Below are 16,498 nucleotides of genomic sequence, written 5' to 3'. Positions count from 1 at the left end.
TTCTTATGTTATTCATTATTTTCCAAAGTTTCTTAAAAAGTTAAAAACCTGAGGGAGGACTGGGAAACCAAACAAAAAAACGGTGTGTGCAAGTCTGTCTCCGGTCATTGTCAATAATAGTAGCTTGATATAAATCACGACATATCGAAATCAAATAATCACAATTGTAAATGGTTGTCCTCATTCATAAAACCCAAATGTCACATCTACTGTACATTTCATGGGATGGTTATTGTACACTCCGATTCAATATTTCTTCGTGTGTGTGCGTATGGGTGTGTGTGCGCGCGCGTGTGTTATAAACAAGATATAAAGTCACCAACGATTTTGGAACCTATTTGTTTTTCCCAAATAAATTTGCCACGTGTGCTTGCGTGGATGGATGAATGAGAGGCATTCATTTTGTGCACTTTGTGGGATGTCGCTTTATGAAGTACAGTCCATTCACTTGAGGATACCGTGAAGATCTGCCACATTCAACAAGGTGGATGAGCTAACGCATCTCTGCATCCTGTTACCCTACTCGAGACGAGATCTAGGTCTAACTACAGTACAGTACTGTACTGTACTCTCTTGTCTTGACATTCCGTTTCCCCTGTTTTTCCTCTTTTAGCGTCATTGTCAACTACAGCCTGTTTATACAGCAGCGCTACTCACTGGCCAGGAGTGTTAACCCTTAATGTTAACCCTCGTCTACATTACGGTACGTTGTACACTGAGTGAAACTGTATGGTTTCGGTATAAGATTATTTGAAAGAAAGAATCATTTGTGGGTCACTCTCTGGTATAATTTCAGCCTAACCTTAAACGATAAATTATTTAAATCACGCAATTAAAATGATACATTGTCGATTTCCCGAAAACATGAGTAACATCATGGCGCTTTTATGGACAAAACAAAATGAAACATTGTTTATAAAGACGGACTAGATTCACAGAAGAGGCATTCATAATTTGCCATGTTAAAACTATGGCATCATAATACTAAAATATTACACAGTGAAATAACTTCCTCATCAAACGCATGTACAGGTATCGGTCATCAAATTGTCTGTCTGTAAAGGCATGTTTCATGGTGCGTGGATGCTAACAATTTGTCAGGTTAAGCAGGCCTTGTTGGGTGTAGGTAAAAGAAGAATGAAGTATTTTATTCAAGCAATTCAATACATCTACTTAAAAAATGTATCTGGATCCACTTGTGCAACTGCTTGAGAAAATTACCGTAAATTTTATCAATTCACCACACCATTTTTTTCAGTGTATAACATTTGGATATAGCAATGAGTGGCATGTAAAATTTGAGTTGAGCTATAGCTAAAAAAAATCATCCAAAGCTCTTCTTTTTTTTTTTTTTTTTTTTACTCAACAAACCACCAACTGCTGTTCAAACGCCAGAGGAGATAAGCGGGGCAAAGAATAAAAAGACTCTTAGTGTTGTAAAATGAGCCCGCACATGCTGCTGCTCTGATTCCTGGTGACCGAAATCACGTTGGATGGTTGGTAGAAAAGATAGAGACAACTAAATAAGCTTCATTGAATAATACATTAAAAAAAGCCTGGTTTTGTTCGACTTAAGATCAGGTCATGGTCTAATGTGAATGTAATTTAGACTATACAGTAAAAGACAGTGTGACTGCAAGAAACATTTTCCGACAGTTGCATCTTTGCATGGTTATTTTTTTTTTGTCCTGTTTCCAACACACATGATCTTGAAGACTGACATGACCTAACTTGCTGTGTTTGCTGATGTTGGCACGTTAGAAAAATGCTGAAATCTCAAAAATGTAACGAGGGATTTGGGGGATTGTTTGCCACGAGGGTTTTACAGTGGAATTTGCGGGTGTTTGTCCTTTCTCCATGTTTCGAATGAAAAGAAATCACTCGACTTTGTGTCGGTAGATGTCTTTCATGGCTCTTAGCTCCTCGATCAGAGTCTTGTTTTGATTTTCAAGCATGGCCACACGATTTTCCAGGCATTTAACATACTCTTTCTTCTTTCGGCGACACTCCCGGGCGGCTTCCCTGGAAGAGTCACGCAAAGACAACAGACATGTCATTCAAGTCATTCAGCAGCTTATACCAGCGCAGGTGATGAAACCTGAGTCAAGATTAACACTTCCTATTGATTGCATTAAGTTTGTAATGGAGAAGATGGGTGGTTCACCAAACCACCCACTGTCGAAACATTTCTCTTCTTTTGGTTCATGGATGAGCTGAAATTTCATGGAAATTCATCTCACCAACAGCATTATGTTGTAGTACCAAAATATAATCATTTTCGGTCTTTCAAGATTTGAGATCATGTTCACTAGCTGAGTCCTGTCTGTCATCAAGTATGTTTAACAGCTGATATTCAATGCTGACCTCTGTGAAATAAGCCAATAAAACAGCCTCGTACCTATTCTTCATCAAGCGCTGTTCCCTCTTCTGTGACACATCTTCGAAAGGCTTGTGGGGGCTGTGAGTGCTGCTCTGTGCCACAGCCAGCGGGAGAATGGAGCTGGCGCCAACGAGCTCACCTGCGGGGCCTGCAGATACAACAGGGTTGGACTTTGAGCGCCAGGCTAACCCCATGCAAGATCGTGGGGGGCATGTTGTGCAGCATGCAGGAGGTCTGAGGGAGCGATTGGAAGCACAAAGCTGTGAGGCAGACGCGTCACCCCCTTGGCAACCGCGCCGCCTCGTTTCATCTCGAACTGCACATTTTGTTTTGTTTTTCTGTTGCATCTCCCAACAAAGTAGAGGCCCTGCAATGATCTTTGGGATGGGGCCCCTATCTAAATGTACATTTCCTTCTTGTCATTGTTTCCACGGCAGAACTCTATTTACCGCAACACATGGGTGATTCATTCTGAGATACAATGCAATGCAAAAGCATCTGAATAGAATCACACCAAGGCTGGCCACTGACGTCAGTCTACATCTTACTCGCTGCATTACATACTGTGGAGACCTTTAACAGCAACAGCAGCGACGTCAGCAACTGCTGCTATTTGCTTTGCGTGGGCAGAGCACTCAAGCATTTCACTGAAGGAGAGGGAGAGTGTCAAAAGAGACAAAAGCCGACTGTTTCAAAATGCAAGGCTAACTGTGGGAAGCGTTCCTTGTATTGTAACAACTATTACAGTACCGTATATCAAAGAACATGTTTTGTTGTGCAAGTTTCAACCGCTATTGCTGCTATCAAGTATCCCTGTGATGACTCTCATCATGATTGGATGAACAAACAAGGCTGCTGTTTTAGTGCAGTAAAATATGTCAGGAAACATACCTGTTTCTGATTCATCCCCAGTCACAGCCATACTTTTCTACTCCTTGGATCTTCAAGAGAGTGTGTCCCTTCCCGCGTCTTCTCTCAGACTAAAATATTACCACAGTCAGCAGCAGCGTTGTGGAACTTACATTTAGGGGCATTGACATCATTATGACATCACTGGACTCCAGTGTCGACAGTGATGCACACTGTGAGTGAGTCAGGGGCTCTGCTGTTTGGCTGTGGGGAGTTTTTTTTTTGTTTTGTTTTGTTTTTGTTTCACGGTTTGTTCATGACTCTAACCTTTGGCACTGCAGTAAACACACAATACTTGCATTTACAATATTTGTTTTTTCAGCAAGTGAAACAGCGATGAGCGTGTCTGCCTCACAGTCGACTCAGGCCATCCTGCATGGAGTTTGCAGATTCTCTCAAGGTGTTTCAGCTTCCTCCCTCATTCCACGTTAAGGTAATTGAACACACAGCATTGCCCATAGATGTGAATGTGAGAGTGAATTGTGCATTATTTGTCTGTGCCCTGGAATAGCCTGGAAACTGCCCAAGATGTTGATCAAAGTCAGCTGAAAGGAGAATATCATTGCAACTATGTTGTATTGCATACAAATACTAGCAGCCACAAAATGGTTAGCACATCAGAGTATGTTGTACTTTCCTACATTCACATCTGTTTAGCATGGTGGTAAACAACTTCTTGCAGAATGTGAAACGGTATCCCAGCCAAGGATGATTTGACAACGTTGCTCAATCCTCAATAACGGCATATTTGTATGTTACCCTGCACATTTTCTATGGAATTAAGGACCGGAGTTTGGCTGGTCATGCTGTAACTCAATTTTGTTACACTGGAAACATGATTCTACTGGTGCGTTTGAGCTCATTGTTTCTTAGAATACCCATTTCATGGGGATTTCCTCTTCAGTATAAGGTAAATTAGGCAACATGAGCTCCTCAAGTAGTGGGTGACTTGTTTTTTTTTCTCCTTTGGATTTTTTTGACAAGTGTACGTCTGTGTGAGTCCACTTCAAAATTAAGGCATCTGTCTCCCTCTGCTGTCGTCATGTGGGGAAACATCAACCCCAACAGATCTGAATGAAACGTTGCTATACGTTTTCTCCAATAAGTGTAGAATCCGAGACAAGTTTCTCCTACGGGAGACCAAATACAAGTCAAATTCAGTTCTAATTCGAATGTGTGGGATTAAAACCACTGATCGTCGTACGTTTTACGTCAGAAATATTCAAGACAGAACGACCTGTAGTTTCCTATATTTAAGCGATGAACCATCTCCATGATCGCTCTATTCTCGTGTTGTTATGCAACTGAGTTAATTAAAAATTACATTTGATAAGCTGTTCTCTCTGGGATATGTTCTTGTTTTTTGGTTGTGTGATGTAGGGTGGACTGACTGTACAAACATAGCGACAAGCGACTCTTCCTGCTCAATTCCTATGAGCCCTCCGTAGTTATGGGCGGTACCACTAATTTAAGTTTGCACTCACATCTTAAAACTATATTTCGCCTCTTTGAACCATTTTTTATAAACGAACAAGGCACATCAACCTTTTAAAAAGATTTCAACTGCGCGTTTTACTCTAAAAATAAACTAATATTGGTGAGCAATTAACACAACTTTACCATGACCCCCTTTCAGACAATGGTATAATCCAAGAGGCAGTGAAGAGCAGTGAGACACATCAAGCCTGTGACAGCGTAGAAACTTGAGTTTTATAGCAGGGATTTACAGTACAGCGGTAGGTACAATCCTAACGTTTACCCTTGGACGCAGTTGGTGTCGTTTCAGCAGCATGAATACTGAGCTGTCAGTGCCAAACGAGGGACATCGCAGAGAGTAGATGAGCATTTGCTCGCGATAGCTGCGCTGCTGCCTGTAGCTTCCTGCTAGGTAACAAGTTGTTAGCTGGTGCCTTACAGTGCAAACGAGCAAAGAGAAGTAGCATGCTCGAGAGATGCTAGTTAGCTCGATCGCTAGCCATCCTATTTTGGGACTGACATTCCGGCAGCCGGTAACTTTCATTTGGCTGCCTCCTTTTCTGAAAAGAACTCTTATTTATTCGTGGCGCACGTCATGTTGCACAAACGTTAACATACAACGGCCGTTAAGAAATAGCTAGTAGCAAGCCAGTGGCTGACGTTTTCTATGTGTGATATTCATCTATTACACAGTTTTAAAGCCAGAAAGCGAAATCAAACCACGTTTCAATCTGCTGTTCTTGGTGCACCCATTGCACCACACAAAAGCAATTCATATGCATGCCAAATAAGCGCGTGAGGACCAGTGTGCACCTGAGCGGTTTGGGGGTTAGATGCCTTGCTCAAGGGCACATCGACACACGGCTCAGCAAGGACACTAGCATCTTTCCAGTAACCAGTCCCAATGTTATGTTTGAACTCAGCCAAGAAATTCGCTCCGTTTCCCCATCCAGGGTACACAAAGGATTTAAAGACTTCACAGGCATCATTGCAAAATGCATCAATAACATCTTCTCCCCCATTGAGGATAAATATAACGGTTGAGTATTTACGCAGGATAGTTGCACAGTATTGAGTCAATGTAATGTATTTGTTTTACTGTCTTAAATCCTACAAGTAAAGTTCTGTTTTTCATGTGGTTATTCCTGTATTGGACATAAGCATAGTGGTCGAACCAAGCTGTGAAAGAGGACGCCATGAGAATGAAATGTTGAGTGAAAGGATGCCTCTGAACAGTTTGCAGGGGGATGAGTGCTTTACTCAAGTGTACATCAGTGATGCTGAGGATACATCGACCAAACCCATTTGCTATTATTTGATTTGCTTCGGCATTCAACTGAAGTGTAGGAACACAGGATGGCCATTTGTTTGAGTGACCATGTGGAAAATTGACCAATGAAATGCACACACCTGCTTTTGCTTTGCCAAATCAATTATCATTACTTTTTTGCCATGTTGTGATCCAAACCAATACCTGAGTAGTAATCATTAAAAAAAACGGCCAAATATGAGGTCCCTCAGTCCAAGTATGTTGACACAATAATAGTCCGTATTGTTTTGTGTTTTTTCTTATTGTAAAGTGTCCTTGGGTGTCTTGAAAGGCGCTTATAAATAAAATGTATTATTATTATTATTATTATTAGTCCATGTATGTCCTAATGGAGCTGTAACAGGATTCTGTCAAAACTGAGCATGGAAACAAGCGATGTCTGTTGCTCATACTGTATTTTGAGGAATATCAAGATACTTATGCTCACAGAGCTCAAGCATCCAAAACCCACAGCAATGCAATGCTTGTGTCTGTTGCCTGGCATGGGTTGAATGATTTTGTGTCTGTTCTTATCAGGCTAATAGAAAGGCTGCACAATGTCCTTGAAGCCACGGGTGGTGGATTTCGACGAGACATGGAACAAGTTACTAACGACAATCAAGGCTGTTGTGATGCTCGACTATGTGGAGAGAGCAACGTGGAACGACCGTTTTTCGTATCCTGACCGAAGTGCTTTTTGTTGAATGTTAGTCAGCGGTGAATGTATGTTTTGAAGAGTTACTGAGTCAAAATTGTTTGAAAACTGCATTTGACTTCTTTTACATTTTGTGCTTCCTGAACTGCGACCCTAGTGATATATATGCCTTGTGTGTCGCATACCCTGAGCCTTTAGGTGAGAGATTATACAGCGAAACAAAAGTCTTTCTCGAGAATCATGTTCGGAATTTGTACAAGGTAAGCACAACGCCAAATCCGAAGTGGTGCTGCGTGTGGCTTTTCCAGATGTTTATCACGACTGTGCTTGCATCGTAGAAAGTCTTGGAATCGGAAGAGAAGGTTTTAGTGATGTACCACAGATACTGGGACGAATACAGCAAAGGGGCGGACTACATGGACTGCTTGTACAGGTAATGCAGTTGCCGTACGCTCACCACCATCTTGCTCACCATACGGTTTAAGAGTTTTGTTGACTCGGTCAATGTCTCATCTGTACAGTCTTGATATCAGGGGTGGCTGGTTTGTTCTATTCATTTCAGTTTACCGAGAAACTTTGAATGTTTGGCCCATGTTCATAATGACCTACACGTTTGCCCTCTCCAGGTATCTCAACACACAGTTCATTAAGAAGAACAAACTGACAGAGGCAGACCTACAGTACGGCTATGGGGGAGGGGACTTGAATGAGCCACTCATGGAGATTGGAGAGGTATTGACCAATAGAGCGTAGAAGCGACAATAACTTTGCAGTGCAATGATGAACACTTTTTAATTTGACATTATAGTTGGCGTTGGATATGTGGAGGAAGCTCATGATTGAGCCTCTTCAAGCCATTCTGATCCGGATGTTGCTGAATGAAATCAAAAAGTAATACTTCCCACACAGTTTCAGCCACTGGAAATGCACATCAAGTGTAGTTCGAGGCTCAGACCAAAATGTTGTCCCTACAGTGACCGCTGTGGTGAGAACCCCAACCAGAAAGTGCTCCACGGGGTAATCAACTCCTTTGTTCACGTAGAGCAGTACAAGAAGAAGTTTCCGCTGAAGGTGAGAATGTGAGCCCGATTTTTACTTTGAAACGTTTTGCTGATATCGTTGTGCCACGTCTTCTTTGCGGCCACGCGGTTTGCAATAACACAATTTCGATCAATTGAAGACTTTAAATTGTCCGTCGTTGTGAGAGTCTATGTACAGTAAATGGTCATTTGTCTCTGTGTCCTGCGATCGACCAGTCCAAAATGTCCCTCATGTAAGCCTGGCTACGCTGCGGTTTAGCCGTAACCCAAATGAAAAGGCGCAGTATAAAATATGGACAATGATTGTCTTTGTATGCTTAAATCTTGTCTTTTATTGTGTTGCAGTTTTATCAGGAAATCTTCGAAGGGGAGTTTGTGACAAAAACGGGAGAGTATTACAAACAGGAAGCGTCCAATTTACTCCAAGAATCCAACTGCTCACAGTATATGGAAAAGGTAGGCACTAATGGTATGCTTTGTAAGTTCATGTGTTAGCCACTAGCCCCCTTTAGCCTTACCCTATTTGTTAATCTCGCTCTTTTTTTTTTTTTTTAATCCGGTATCCAATGTATTGCGACCTGTGTGGACTGTAAATTCACTCAGTGCCCTGGTGTGTAAATTCATATTAGTCTGATGTCATAAGTGGTTTAATATTCCAGCAAAGGGGGTGCAACATTGTACCCTGTTGTCTAAACTGGCTCATGCACATTTACTCTATTTGACCTGCTTTATTAATGCCATAGGGCTTTACTCCTTGGTTACTGTATGACTTGTGTGTACATTGAAACACTCTGGAGAAGGCTGTGGAAAACCGGTCGAGGCGGCCCAGGGCCCTTTGCAAAAGAAGCTGATTTGTATCCCTTTGTCCAGGTTTTGGGGCGGTTGAAAGATGAAGAGATGCGATGCCGGAAGTACCTGCACCCGAGTTCCTATGCCAAAGTCATCAATGAATGCCAGCAGAGGATGGTGGCGGACCATCTGCAGTTCCTCCACGCAGAGTGTCAAAACATTATTCGTCAGGAGAAGCGAGATGGTTGGCTTTTTGTCATCGATCCCCCTCCCTCGATTTCTGATCGGAATTTGTCGCGGCTGGGAAGAAAATAACTCGTTTGTTTCTCCCCAGACATGGCCAACATGTACACACTCTTGCGAGCCGTGTCCAACGGTTTGCCGCACATGATCCAGGAGTTGCAGGTCCATATCAACAATGAGGGGATACGAGGCACCAGTAATCTATCTCTGGAAAACGTTAGTGACGCCGCACTACAGCATGTGACTTTATATTTAAAAAAAAAAACTAAAAACATTCAAGTTTTGTGCCAGTCCAGCGTTAAATCCAAAATTTTTCCCTGTGACCTGTGGAGGTGCCGTGCTCAAGAGATGCTTTTGTAATTGGACACATTTTGAAATGTGTGCGATTTATTATGGTCGTTTTATTTTGGATTTCAGTGACCGTTCTTTCAACAGGACAAGTTAGTTCTCTGTATACCCATTGTAAAGAGGTTCAGATTCTTCTGTCGGCGTGTGCTTCTTACGAAGACCTCCTCTTTTTTGCACTCTTTTAGATGCCGACCCTATTTGTGGAGTCAGTGCTAGAAGTTCATAGTAAATTTGTTCAGCTCATTAACACAGTTCTGAATGGAGACCAGCACTTCATGAGTGCGCTCGATAAGGTAACAAACTCGAGCCTCACTGTAAGTCACCGAATCATTTGAAACACACATTTGAATGCACTTTTTTTGGTCTATTTACTTTTTTCGTAGGCTTTGACGTCAGTAGTCAACTTCAGGGAGCCTAAGTCCATCTGTAAAGCCCCAGAGCTGGTCAGCGCACTCGCACGCACAAATGCTGTGTATGACGTCAAACTTTGCCGTTCATGCCTTGACTGGGTCACTGTCCTTCTCGTGCTTCTGTGCAGCTGGCCAAATACTGTGACAATCTCCTGAAAAAATCTGCAAAGGGAATGACCGAAAATGAGGTGGAGGACAAACTGACCAGCTTCATCACCGTTTTTAAGTACATCGACGACAAAGACATTTTTCAAAAGGTGCAACAACAAGTTTTACCTGGTTGCTCTTCTCTTTTCGCTGGATAGTTTTGACTTGAAGCTGTTAAACTGAGTGCTGTAATAGAAAGAGAATTGCATGTCTGTATTTCATGTCTTCAGAAGGTCAAGTCTTTTTTCCCCTCTTTTATTTTCAGTTTTATGCCCGAATGCTAGCAAAGCGATTAATACATAGTTTATCGTTGTCAATGGACTCAGAAGAAGCCATGATCAACAAATTAAAGGTAAATCTGAAACCCCCCACACCCCCCAAGAATGTGCTTGCTTGTCTTTGAATTCCCTGTTGTACGTATTCCTTGGTGAAGTACTTGCTCAGAACAAACTGTTCTGGTTCCTCCCACTCTCACAGCAAGCATGCGGCTATGAGTTCACGAGCAAACTTCACAGAATGTATACAGACATGAGTGTGAGTGCTGACCTCAACAACAAGTTTAACAATTTCATCAAGACAGAGGAGACCGTCGTGGACTTGGGTATCAGCTTCCAGATATACGTATTACAGGTGAGTAAGAAGCCATTCGAGATGCGTGTAATGTGCCAGATGCCTTGCTTTGAACCTTTGAAACGCAGTTTCCGCAAACTTTGAGAACCTTTTGAGACCCAGCGTTTATTACAGAGCCCAGCGAGGCAGAATGTTACTTTCACCCCCCCAAAAAAATACAAAATAAAAATAGATTTGAATTTGATGCATGCCCAAGTCATTGTCAGCCTCTGGTTTGATGTCGAAAATAGTTCGCCTCTGTCCCTCCGATGATGTAAACCTCCAAGGGACTCTTAATTCAATTGAGTACAGCATGTCAGTGAAGTGCTCAGCAACAATTTTAGCGGTCCTATTCCCCCTGTCGTTTGGAGTTTGAAGTTAGATATGAAACTGCAATGCTGGATTTGCGACGGAAAACATTTCCAGCATTTGTCTCGCCCGAGTGTCTAACACATGTGTTTGCAGGCTGGAGCGTGGCCACTCACGCACATCCCATCTTCCACATTCGCCATCCCACAAGAACTGGAGAAGAGCGTCCAGATGGTAAATTGTTTTCATGGAGCTGTCTAAGAACATCGCTGTTGTTAAATAATCCCGGGTTCCCTTTTCGCCTACAGTTTGAATTGTTCTATAATCAGCACTTCAGTGGGAGGAAACTGACTTGGCTACACTACCTCTGCACAGGTAACGTAAATGCACACGTGAAATTCCCAAGTCACCATTCCTCCATGTCCCCTTTAAAAGTCCGATGTCACAGGAGATGATGAACGACAAAGTTCTATTTCGACTGCCGATCTTTTTAAACAAAACAAATGAAAGGTAATTATCACTGTTATTAGATTCATGCCGGTTACCTCTTTACTGCCCATTATCAGGCGAAGTGAAGATGAACTACTTGTCCAAGCCGTATGTCGCCATGGTGACCACCTATCAGATGGCCGTGCTCCTCGCGTTCAACAACAGTCAGACGGTGACATACAAGGAGCTGCAGGATGGTACCCAAATGAACGAGAAGGAGCTGCAGAAGACCATCAAGTCCCTTTTCGACGTCAAGATGCTCAACCACAACTCAGAAAAGGTGTGAGAAAGTCAGGCTTTGATGCAAATAGTTTTTTTTCTCTCCCCACGCTGAACATGGGACAGGAAGGCTACCTACCTCATACTGTAGCTACATGGCTGGTTCGTAAACAAACACAGTGCTGCTCAGCTCTGGCTGGTGGATGTCATGTGTAGTGATACGTATTTGTCCAGGTCAAACTAATGCAAACGTGAATATGAGTGTGGCATGAACGAAAACAAGCGCGGTGCAATCGCAATATCTGTCGGCATTTAAACAGCCTCTCCTGGCCTTTTCAAATGGTGCCAAAGTAGTACTAAAAACTTTTTTTTAGCATCATAATTCAGACTGAACAAATAAACAGTTGCACTGTGTCGATGTCATTCTTTCTGCCAACAGGAGGAGATTGATGCTGAATCCACGTTTTCGCTGAATATGTCCTTTGTCAGTAAAAGGACCAAGTTCAAGATCACAACGTCAATGCAGAAGGACACCCCACAGGTTAGACGCTCATTGAAAGCCCTTCAACAGCTTCTTTAACTACGACGAAAAAAAGGGATGCAACTTTTTATTTTCGTCCGTATCCTTGCTGTGTAGGAGATGGAGCAGACTCGGAGTGCTGTAGACGAGGACCGCAAAATGTATTTACAAGCTGCTCTAGTGAGAATCATGAAGGCCCGCAAAGTGCTCAGACACAATGCCCTCATACAAGAGGTGGGTTGGTTTTACACTGTCGTCGTAACATTGTCAAATTTGCTGTCCGAGGAAGTTGCTTGGTCGCGGCAATGTTCCTGTGCGGTCTGTTGGAAACAAAAGAATTCTGGTTCTCACGTGTAGGTCATCAATCAGTCCAAAGCCAGGTTCAACCCCAGTATCAGTATGATCAAGAAGTGCATAGAAGTGCTCATCGACAAGCAGTACATCGAGCGAAGCCAAACCTCTGCGGATGAGTACAGCTATATCGCTTAGCGATGGAGTCGGGAGAGCCGCAGAAAGCAAACCACACAACAGACTCACACATCCCGTTTTTTGTTTTTGTTTTTGGGTTTTTTTGCGGGTTGGCTGTCGCCATCTGCTGGTAGCCAAACATGGTGACTAAAGCAGGCTTGGAAAGCCAAGACAATTTCCCACACTCCACCCAACGTCTGATTTTAAGCTGTTTACAAGATCACCAGTGCCACGTGCATCATGTGCGCGTATGACGACTCAAAGAGAATGCCTGGGTATTGTGGTTATTGGTGAGGAAAGAGCAGAAGGGCCTCCGAAGTGACTGAAAATAAAATAATGGATTGAAAAGTAAGTCGGGGCATCAGTGGTGCATTGATTGCTACACATTTTAAAAACAGGCTTTCTTTTCTCATGTTTGCAGTTCGTGTGTGTGTGTGCGTGTGTGTGTGTGCGTGTGTGCGCGTGCGCGTTTTCTTTTTTTTAATGTTCTGATTAGGAAAAATTCTGTAATAAAAGCGGTATACTGACTATTGTATTTACTTTCAGATGTAAAAAAAAAAAGACAAACATGATCTTACTGCTTGTCAATTAAATAAAAAGAATTCACGAGGCTTTTATTTAAACTTTTGCTCAATGAGTTTATTTCAGTACCACACGTTTCTGTCATTACGACTTATATGGGAGCCTGTCTAGACTCGGCTTTTATTGTGCCAGAGCTCCACGGGGTGTCATGAAAGAACATCTTAGTGTCTGATAAATGAATACGGTTGTATTTGGTACGAAAAAAATAAAGGGAACTCTTGGAGTTCCATTGTGCTGTTGAAGCGTTCCCTTAATTATATATTTTTTAGCAGTATATAAACAGTCCAGAAAATAGATGGACATGGTTGTAATTTGCCATGTTAACATATTGCAGAGTATGGATACAGAACAACAGGTAAAAAAAAGTCGAATCCACAAAATCCTAAACCCTGAAGCTGTAACTTTCCTCCAACAAGTTAAATTAAGGGATGGATTATAGGAAAGCAAGGATTCATCTCGAAGCGAAATGTGATGTTATACTTTTTAGCTCCAGCAGGTACCACTCTCATTTTATATTTATTTATTTATGTAAGAAGCGCTGCCAAACTTCAAAATACAGGATGATGGTCAAGAAGGGAGACTTTATAATTATAACTATTATTCTTTATTCCTTTTTTTAAAATACTCTACAGTCAGTACAGCTGACATCCATGCATTTTTTAGGGTTGCAGGGTGAGATGAAGCGGACACACAAACACACACATTCAAATGGACACGTACACAAAGGAGGGGAATGGGATGTTCAATAAAAATCAATAGAGCAAACGAGTCGAGGCACTCACCTGAATCCGTTTTCCTTCTCATGGGAGAAGTGTGAGTTAATCCCCAAAAGGTGCTGCCCAAACATGCCCGATAATGCAAGCAGCCTGAAATAGCTTTTGTTGCACCGTATTTTAAAGAGGCAATCGGATTTTACCGACTTTTAGATTAATCAAAGCCATCCAGCTTGTCGTGCTCTAATTTCTTGTTCCCAGCGTATAACCCTAAAACTCAGCTCAGTGTACATGGAAATGCAATCTGACTGATTTTCCAGAAACGTTTGAGGACCAATTTTTTTTCACAGTCTGGGTCTGAACTTGGCCTTGATGGATGTTTACCATCTTGAAGCATTCCTGTCATAGCTTTTCAGTCAAGTCTGTCCGTAAGAAAGATTGAATTCAGCCTTTGACCAAATGCGTTTTCATTTCTAGGACTGTTTTAGTTGTTCGCCATTCATCAGGCTAATTTTAATTTTATCATTTTGAAAAGAACATCAGCACAAGTGTGTACTATTCATTATTTATCAGCTTGCCAACACGTATTCTCTGTTTTTGTGTAAAGGAATATTTAAGTAGAGTGCTGTGCACTTATTAATAATTGTATATATTTCATTATTAAAATGAGGTTGTAAATATATCATACCTACTGAAATATTAGGATTTCTTATTGCATGGGTTGGGATTATCCTGTAAGATTTAGACATTCTTTCACTGTTTTGCCAATATTTTTCAGGTTTTCATTTGTTGTTGTTTTTTTTTAACCCTTTTCCCGGTTATTTATCATTTTCTTTGGAGATAACCTGTTCTTCTTTCTTATTTGTAGTTAAAATGAAATGGCATTTCCTGACACACTGCACTATCACAAAGGCTTGGAAGAAGGAAGCTAGAGTAGGGATTCATGATTTCAATGGTGAATTAGGTCACCCTGCATCTCAGCCCTGGGGCTGATTTTACTCTGCATCATGGTTTAAAAATTGCAGCATACCCCATAGCTTATATTACAACAATAACCAGTAAAATATCTGTTAGAACTGTGATTTTTTTTCACCCTGAAATCAGACAATGAAATATGAAAACAGTCAACTTGTGTAGCACCTGCGGTACTCAAAGGGCGGCTACCGCTATACCACCTGGGCAATGCTCCCAATTGATATACAACGTTTTTAGTCTTTCATAGCCATTATCAGAACCAGTAGGTGTATCATGACAACGAAACCGCTATGTCAAACAAAATGATGTTACCTTTGAATTATTCGACTTTTCTGTTGCACTTATTAATAACATCGATGTGTTCTTTTGACGGTGACATTTGCAGTGTGCTGTAGAGCCAATGTTAGCTGGCAGATTTGCGTACTTTCTTGAAAACCCTTTGTATGCATCCTTCCATTCGCTGTTTTCACTTTGCTGTTGCTTGATTATGATTATTGTTATTGCGTTGTTATTGGCTGAGCCCCGCAGAGCCGCAGGTACTAAGTGCAAGCAAGGTGACAAGCAAAACATGGACTGGATTTCACGGAATAAGGACATTCTCAATACACAAGTGGAGCATTGGATTACAACGCACCGGGGCTGCCACACGATGAACTAAAGGTAAACTGACAGATTTCTGATCATCCTGTATTGAAGTGAAAAAGAAATAGCAGGTTGCATGTATTTTTTTCACACTGACATTCTGGACATCTTTTTCGTGAGTTTGGCGACATTTGTGGTCCAAAAAAAAAATACCTTTTCAATTTAAAAAGATTATTTAGTGAGGCCGAGGTTGTGTGTGGGGGGAGGGGGGGCACCCCTGATAACAGGTCTAGTGACGCCCCTGTTTGGTACCCGTAACTGGCCAAAGGACATTTAATGCAACTTGTATTGGTTGTTAAAGAGTTAAGTAGAGAGCGCGAGTACTTTTGCCAGCCCTGCTGGTTGCGCGCAGGAGACATTCCTGGTGCCTGCTCCAACATGTGGGGCGACCCTCGCAGCGTCATGTCAGCTGTACGCTCCCCGCTGAGAAGCCGCTCGGCTGGGAAGTTTCTCTGAAGTGAGTCAACACGAAAAGAGGAGGACGCCACCCAGTCAGCCGGTCACTGCAGCCACTGGATCTCGTAGTTTGGACTTCTCCACGCTTTTCAAAACGAGCTGTTCTTCCACAAACTGCAGGGGGATTTTTTTTTACGCTTCCCCAACGCCGTCAGGGATGGTTTGCGTCCCTTTGACGCGTCGTCTTTTTCCTCTTTGGAATTAACGTGAGGACATGAAGGTGACTGTGTGTTTCGGACGGACGCGGGTGGTTGTCCCGTGCGGGGATGGAAATATGAAAGTCACCAGCCTCGTCGAACAAGCAGCCATGAGGTACAAAAGGGCCATCGCGAAGGTAAGAACCGAACGCGTGCATGTGCAACGTCTCGTCCCGAGACAGGGCGACTCCAGACGCCACTGGAGCCGCAACATGGCGCTTTTTTTCTCGGGCAAATAATGAGCCAGAGGGCGGTGGTAGGAGGTGTACTTGCTTCCCAAGCGTAAGGCAAGGAACCTAACTTGGACTCCTGAGTATGGACCCCCTTTGGACTCAATTGATCACTGGGAGGCGCAACTTGCAAAAACCGAGCTATTTTTTGCAGTCTTTTGCTTGGTTACAAAAAAAAGTACAAAGAAGCGCCACGAAAATCCAGTTTGTGGACAACAATTCGATGCATGTTTACTTTGTGGAATGTATTCGGAAAGCGGAGTTAAACACGCGCGCAACATGGTGCGTGTTTCTCTGCAGGTATGTCAAGAGTCTGATTACAGATTATAAACACACTTGAATGCAAAAAAGAAGATAAAATTGGCATACGACGCAATAGACTT

The 16,498-nt window shown here is 42.4% G+C and overlaps 3 protein-coding genes across 10 annotated transcripts in view; 2 read left to right on the top strand and 1 right to left on the bottom strand.

Annotated features, from left to right (window-relative positions):
* Window positions 1-897: 897 nt before the first annotated feature.
* LOC147186838 (cyclic AMP-responsive element-binding protein 1-like) lies at window positions 898-3,426 on the bottom strand. 2 transcript variants are annotated; one of them, XM_086102052.1, is made up of 3 exons: window positions 3,272-3,426; window positions 2,399-2,528; window positions 898-2,022 (listed from the first exon to the last, which is right to left on the bottom strand). In XM_086102052.1, exons 1-3 carry the CDS (start codon window positions 3,300-3,302, stop codon window positions 1,878-1,880), a joined length of 306 nt encoding a protein of 101 aa, XP_085958178.1. In that variant the 5' UTR covers window positions 3,303-3,426; the 3' UTR covers window positions 898-1,877. The 2 variants fall into 2 exon arrangements, with proteins under 2 accessions (XP_085958178.1, XP_085958177.1); XM_086102051.1 differs by lacking the exon at window positions 3,272-3,426 and having other exon boundaries at window positions 2,399-2,673.
* A 1,512-nt stretch (window positions 3,427-4,938) lies between these two features.
* On the top strand, window positions 4,939-12,943 carry cul2 (cullin 2). Of its 2 annotated transcripts, none has more exons than XM_086102449.1 (21): window positions 4,939-5,025; window positions 6,612-6,750; window positions 6,887-6,989; window positions 7,068-7,162; window positions 7,356-7,461; window positions 7,538-7,620; window positions 7,704-7,800; window positions 8,115-8,225; window positions 8,640-8,802; window positions 8,893-9,017; window positions 9,335-9,442; window positions 9,533-9,592; window positions 9,688-9,816; window positions 9,972-10,058; window positions 10,184-10,336; window positions 10,781-10,858; window positions 10,933-10,999; window positions 11,191-11,393; window positions 11,772-11,873; window positions 11,970-12,086; window positions 12,210-12,943. In XM_086102449.1, exons 2-21 carry the CDS (start codon window positions 6,632-6,634, stop codon window positions 12,339-12,341), a joined length of 2,238 nt encoding a protein of 745 aa, XP_085958575.1. In that variant the 5' UTR covers window positions 4,939-5,025; window positions 6,612-6,631; the 3' UTR covers window positions 12,342-12,943. The 2 variants fall into 2 exon arrangements, with proteins under 2 accessions (XP_085958575.1, XP_085958576.1); XM_086102450.1 differs by lacking the exon at window positions 4,939-5,025 and adding an exon at window positions 5,785-5,804.
* A 2,180-nt stretch (window positions 12,944-15,123) lies between these two features.
* The window catches only part of LOC147186834 (partitioning defective 3 homolog), a 176,017-nt gene continuing 174,642 nt past the window's right edge, over window positions 15,124-16,498 (top strand). For 2 of the 6 annotated variants that reach the window (XM_086101469.1, XM_086101466.1), the window contains exon 1: window positions 15,124-16,022. In XM_086101469.1, coding sequence (XP_085957595.1) covers window positions 15,903-16,022 — 120 coding nt within the window. In that variant the 5' untranslated portion in view covers window positions 15,124-15,902. The remainder of the gene's footprint in view (window positions 16,023-16,498) is intronic. The other 4 variants (XM_086101468.1, XM_086101467.1, XM_086101471.1 and 1 more) reach the window with 2 other exon arrangements.

This window comes from Hippocampus guttulatus, chromosome 21, assembly GCF_054856545.1.
Source record: "Hippocampus guttulatus isolate MCC_2025c chromosome 21, RoL_Hgut_1.0, whole genome shotgun sequence".
NCBI lineage: Eukaryota > Metazoa > Chordata > Actinopteri > Syngnathiformes > Syngnathidae > Hippocampus > Hippocampus guttulatus.
This window is presented reverse-complemented; position numbering and strand designations above follow the sequence as displayed.

What these genes read in the sequence shown, in the direction of transcription:
- LOC147186838 (XM_086102051.1), bottom strand. Translation starts at nt 2,574, where the DNA reads ATGGGGTTAGCCTGGCGCTCAAAGTCCAACCCTGTTGTATCTGCAGGC. An exon ending in CAGCGCTTGATGAAGAATAG is followed by an intron (nt 2,023 to 2,398) that starts GTACGAGGCTGT and finishes TGACTCTTCCAG; the next exon opens with GGAAGCCGCCCGGGAGTGTC.
- cul2 (XM_086102449.1), top strand. Translation starts at nt 6,632, where the DNA reads ATGTCCTTGAAGCCACGGGTGGTGGATTTCGACGAGACATGGAACAAG. An exon ending in GCTCACAGTATATGGAAAAG is followed by an intron (nt 8,226 to 8,639) that starts GTAGGCACTAAT and finishes CCCTTTGTCCAG; the next exon opens with GTTTTGGGGCGGTTGAAAGA. An exon ending in TCCAGATATACGTATTACAG is followed by an intron (nt 10,337 to 10,780) that starts GTGAGTAAGAAG and finishes ATGTGTTTGCAG; the next exon opens with GCTGGAGCGTGGCCACTCAC.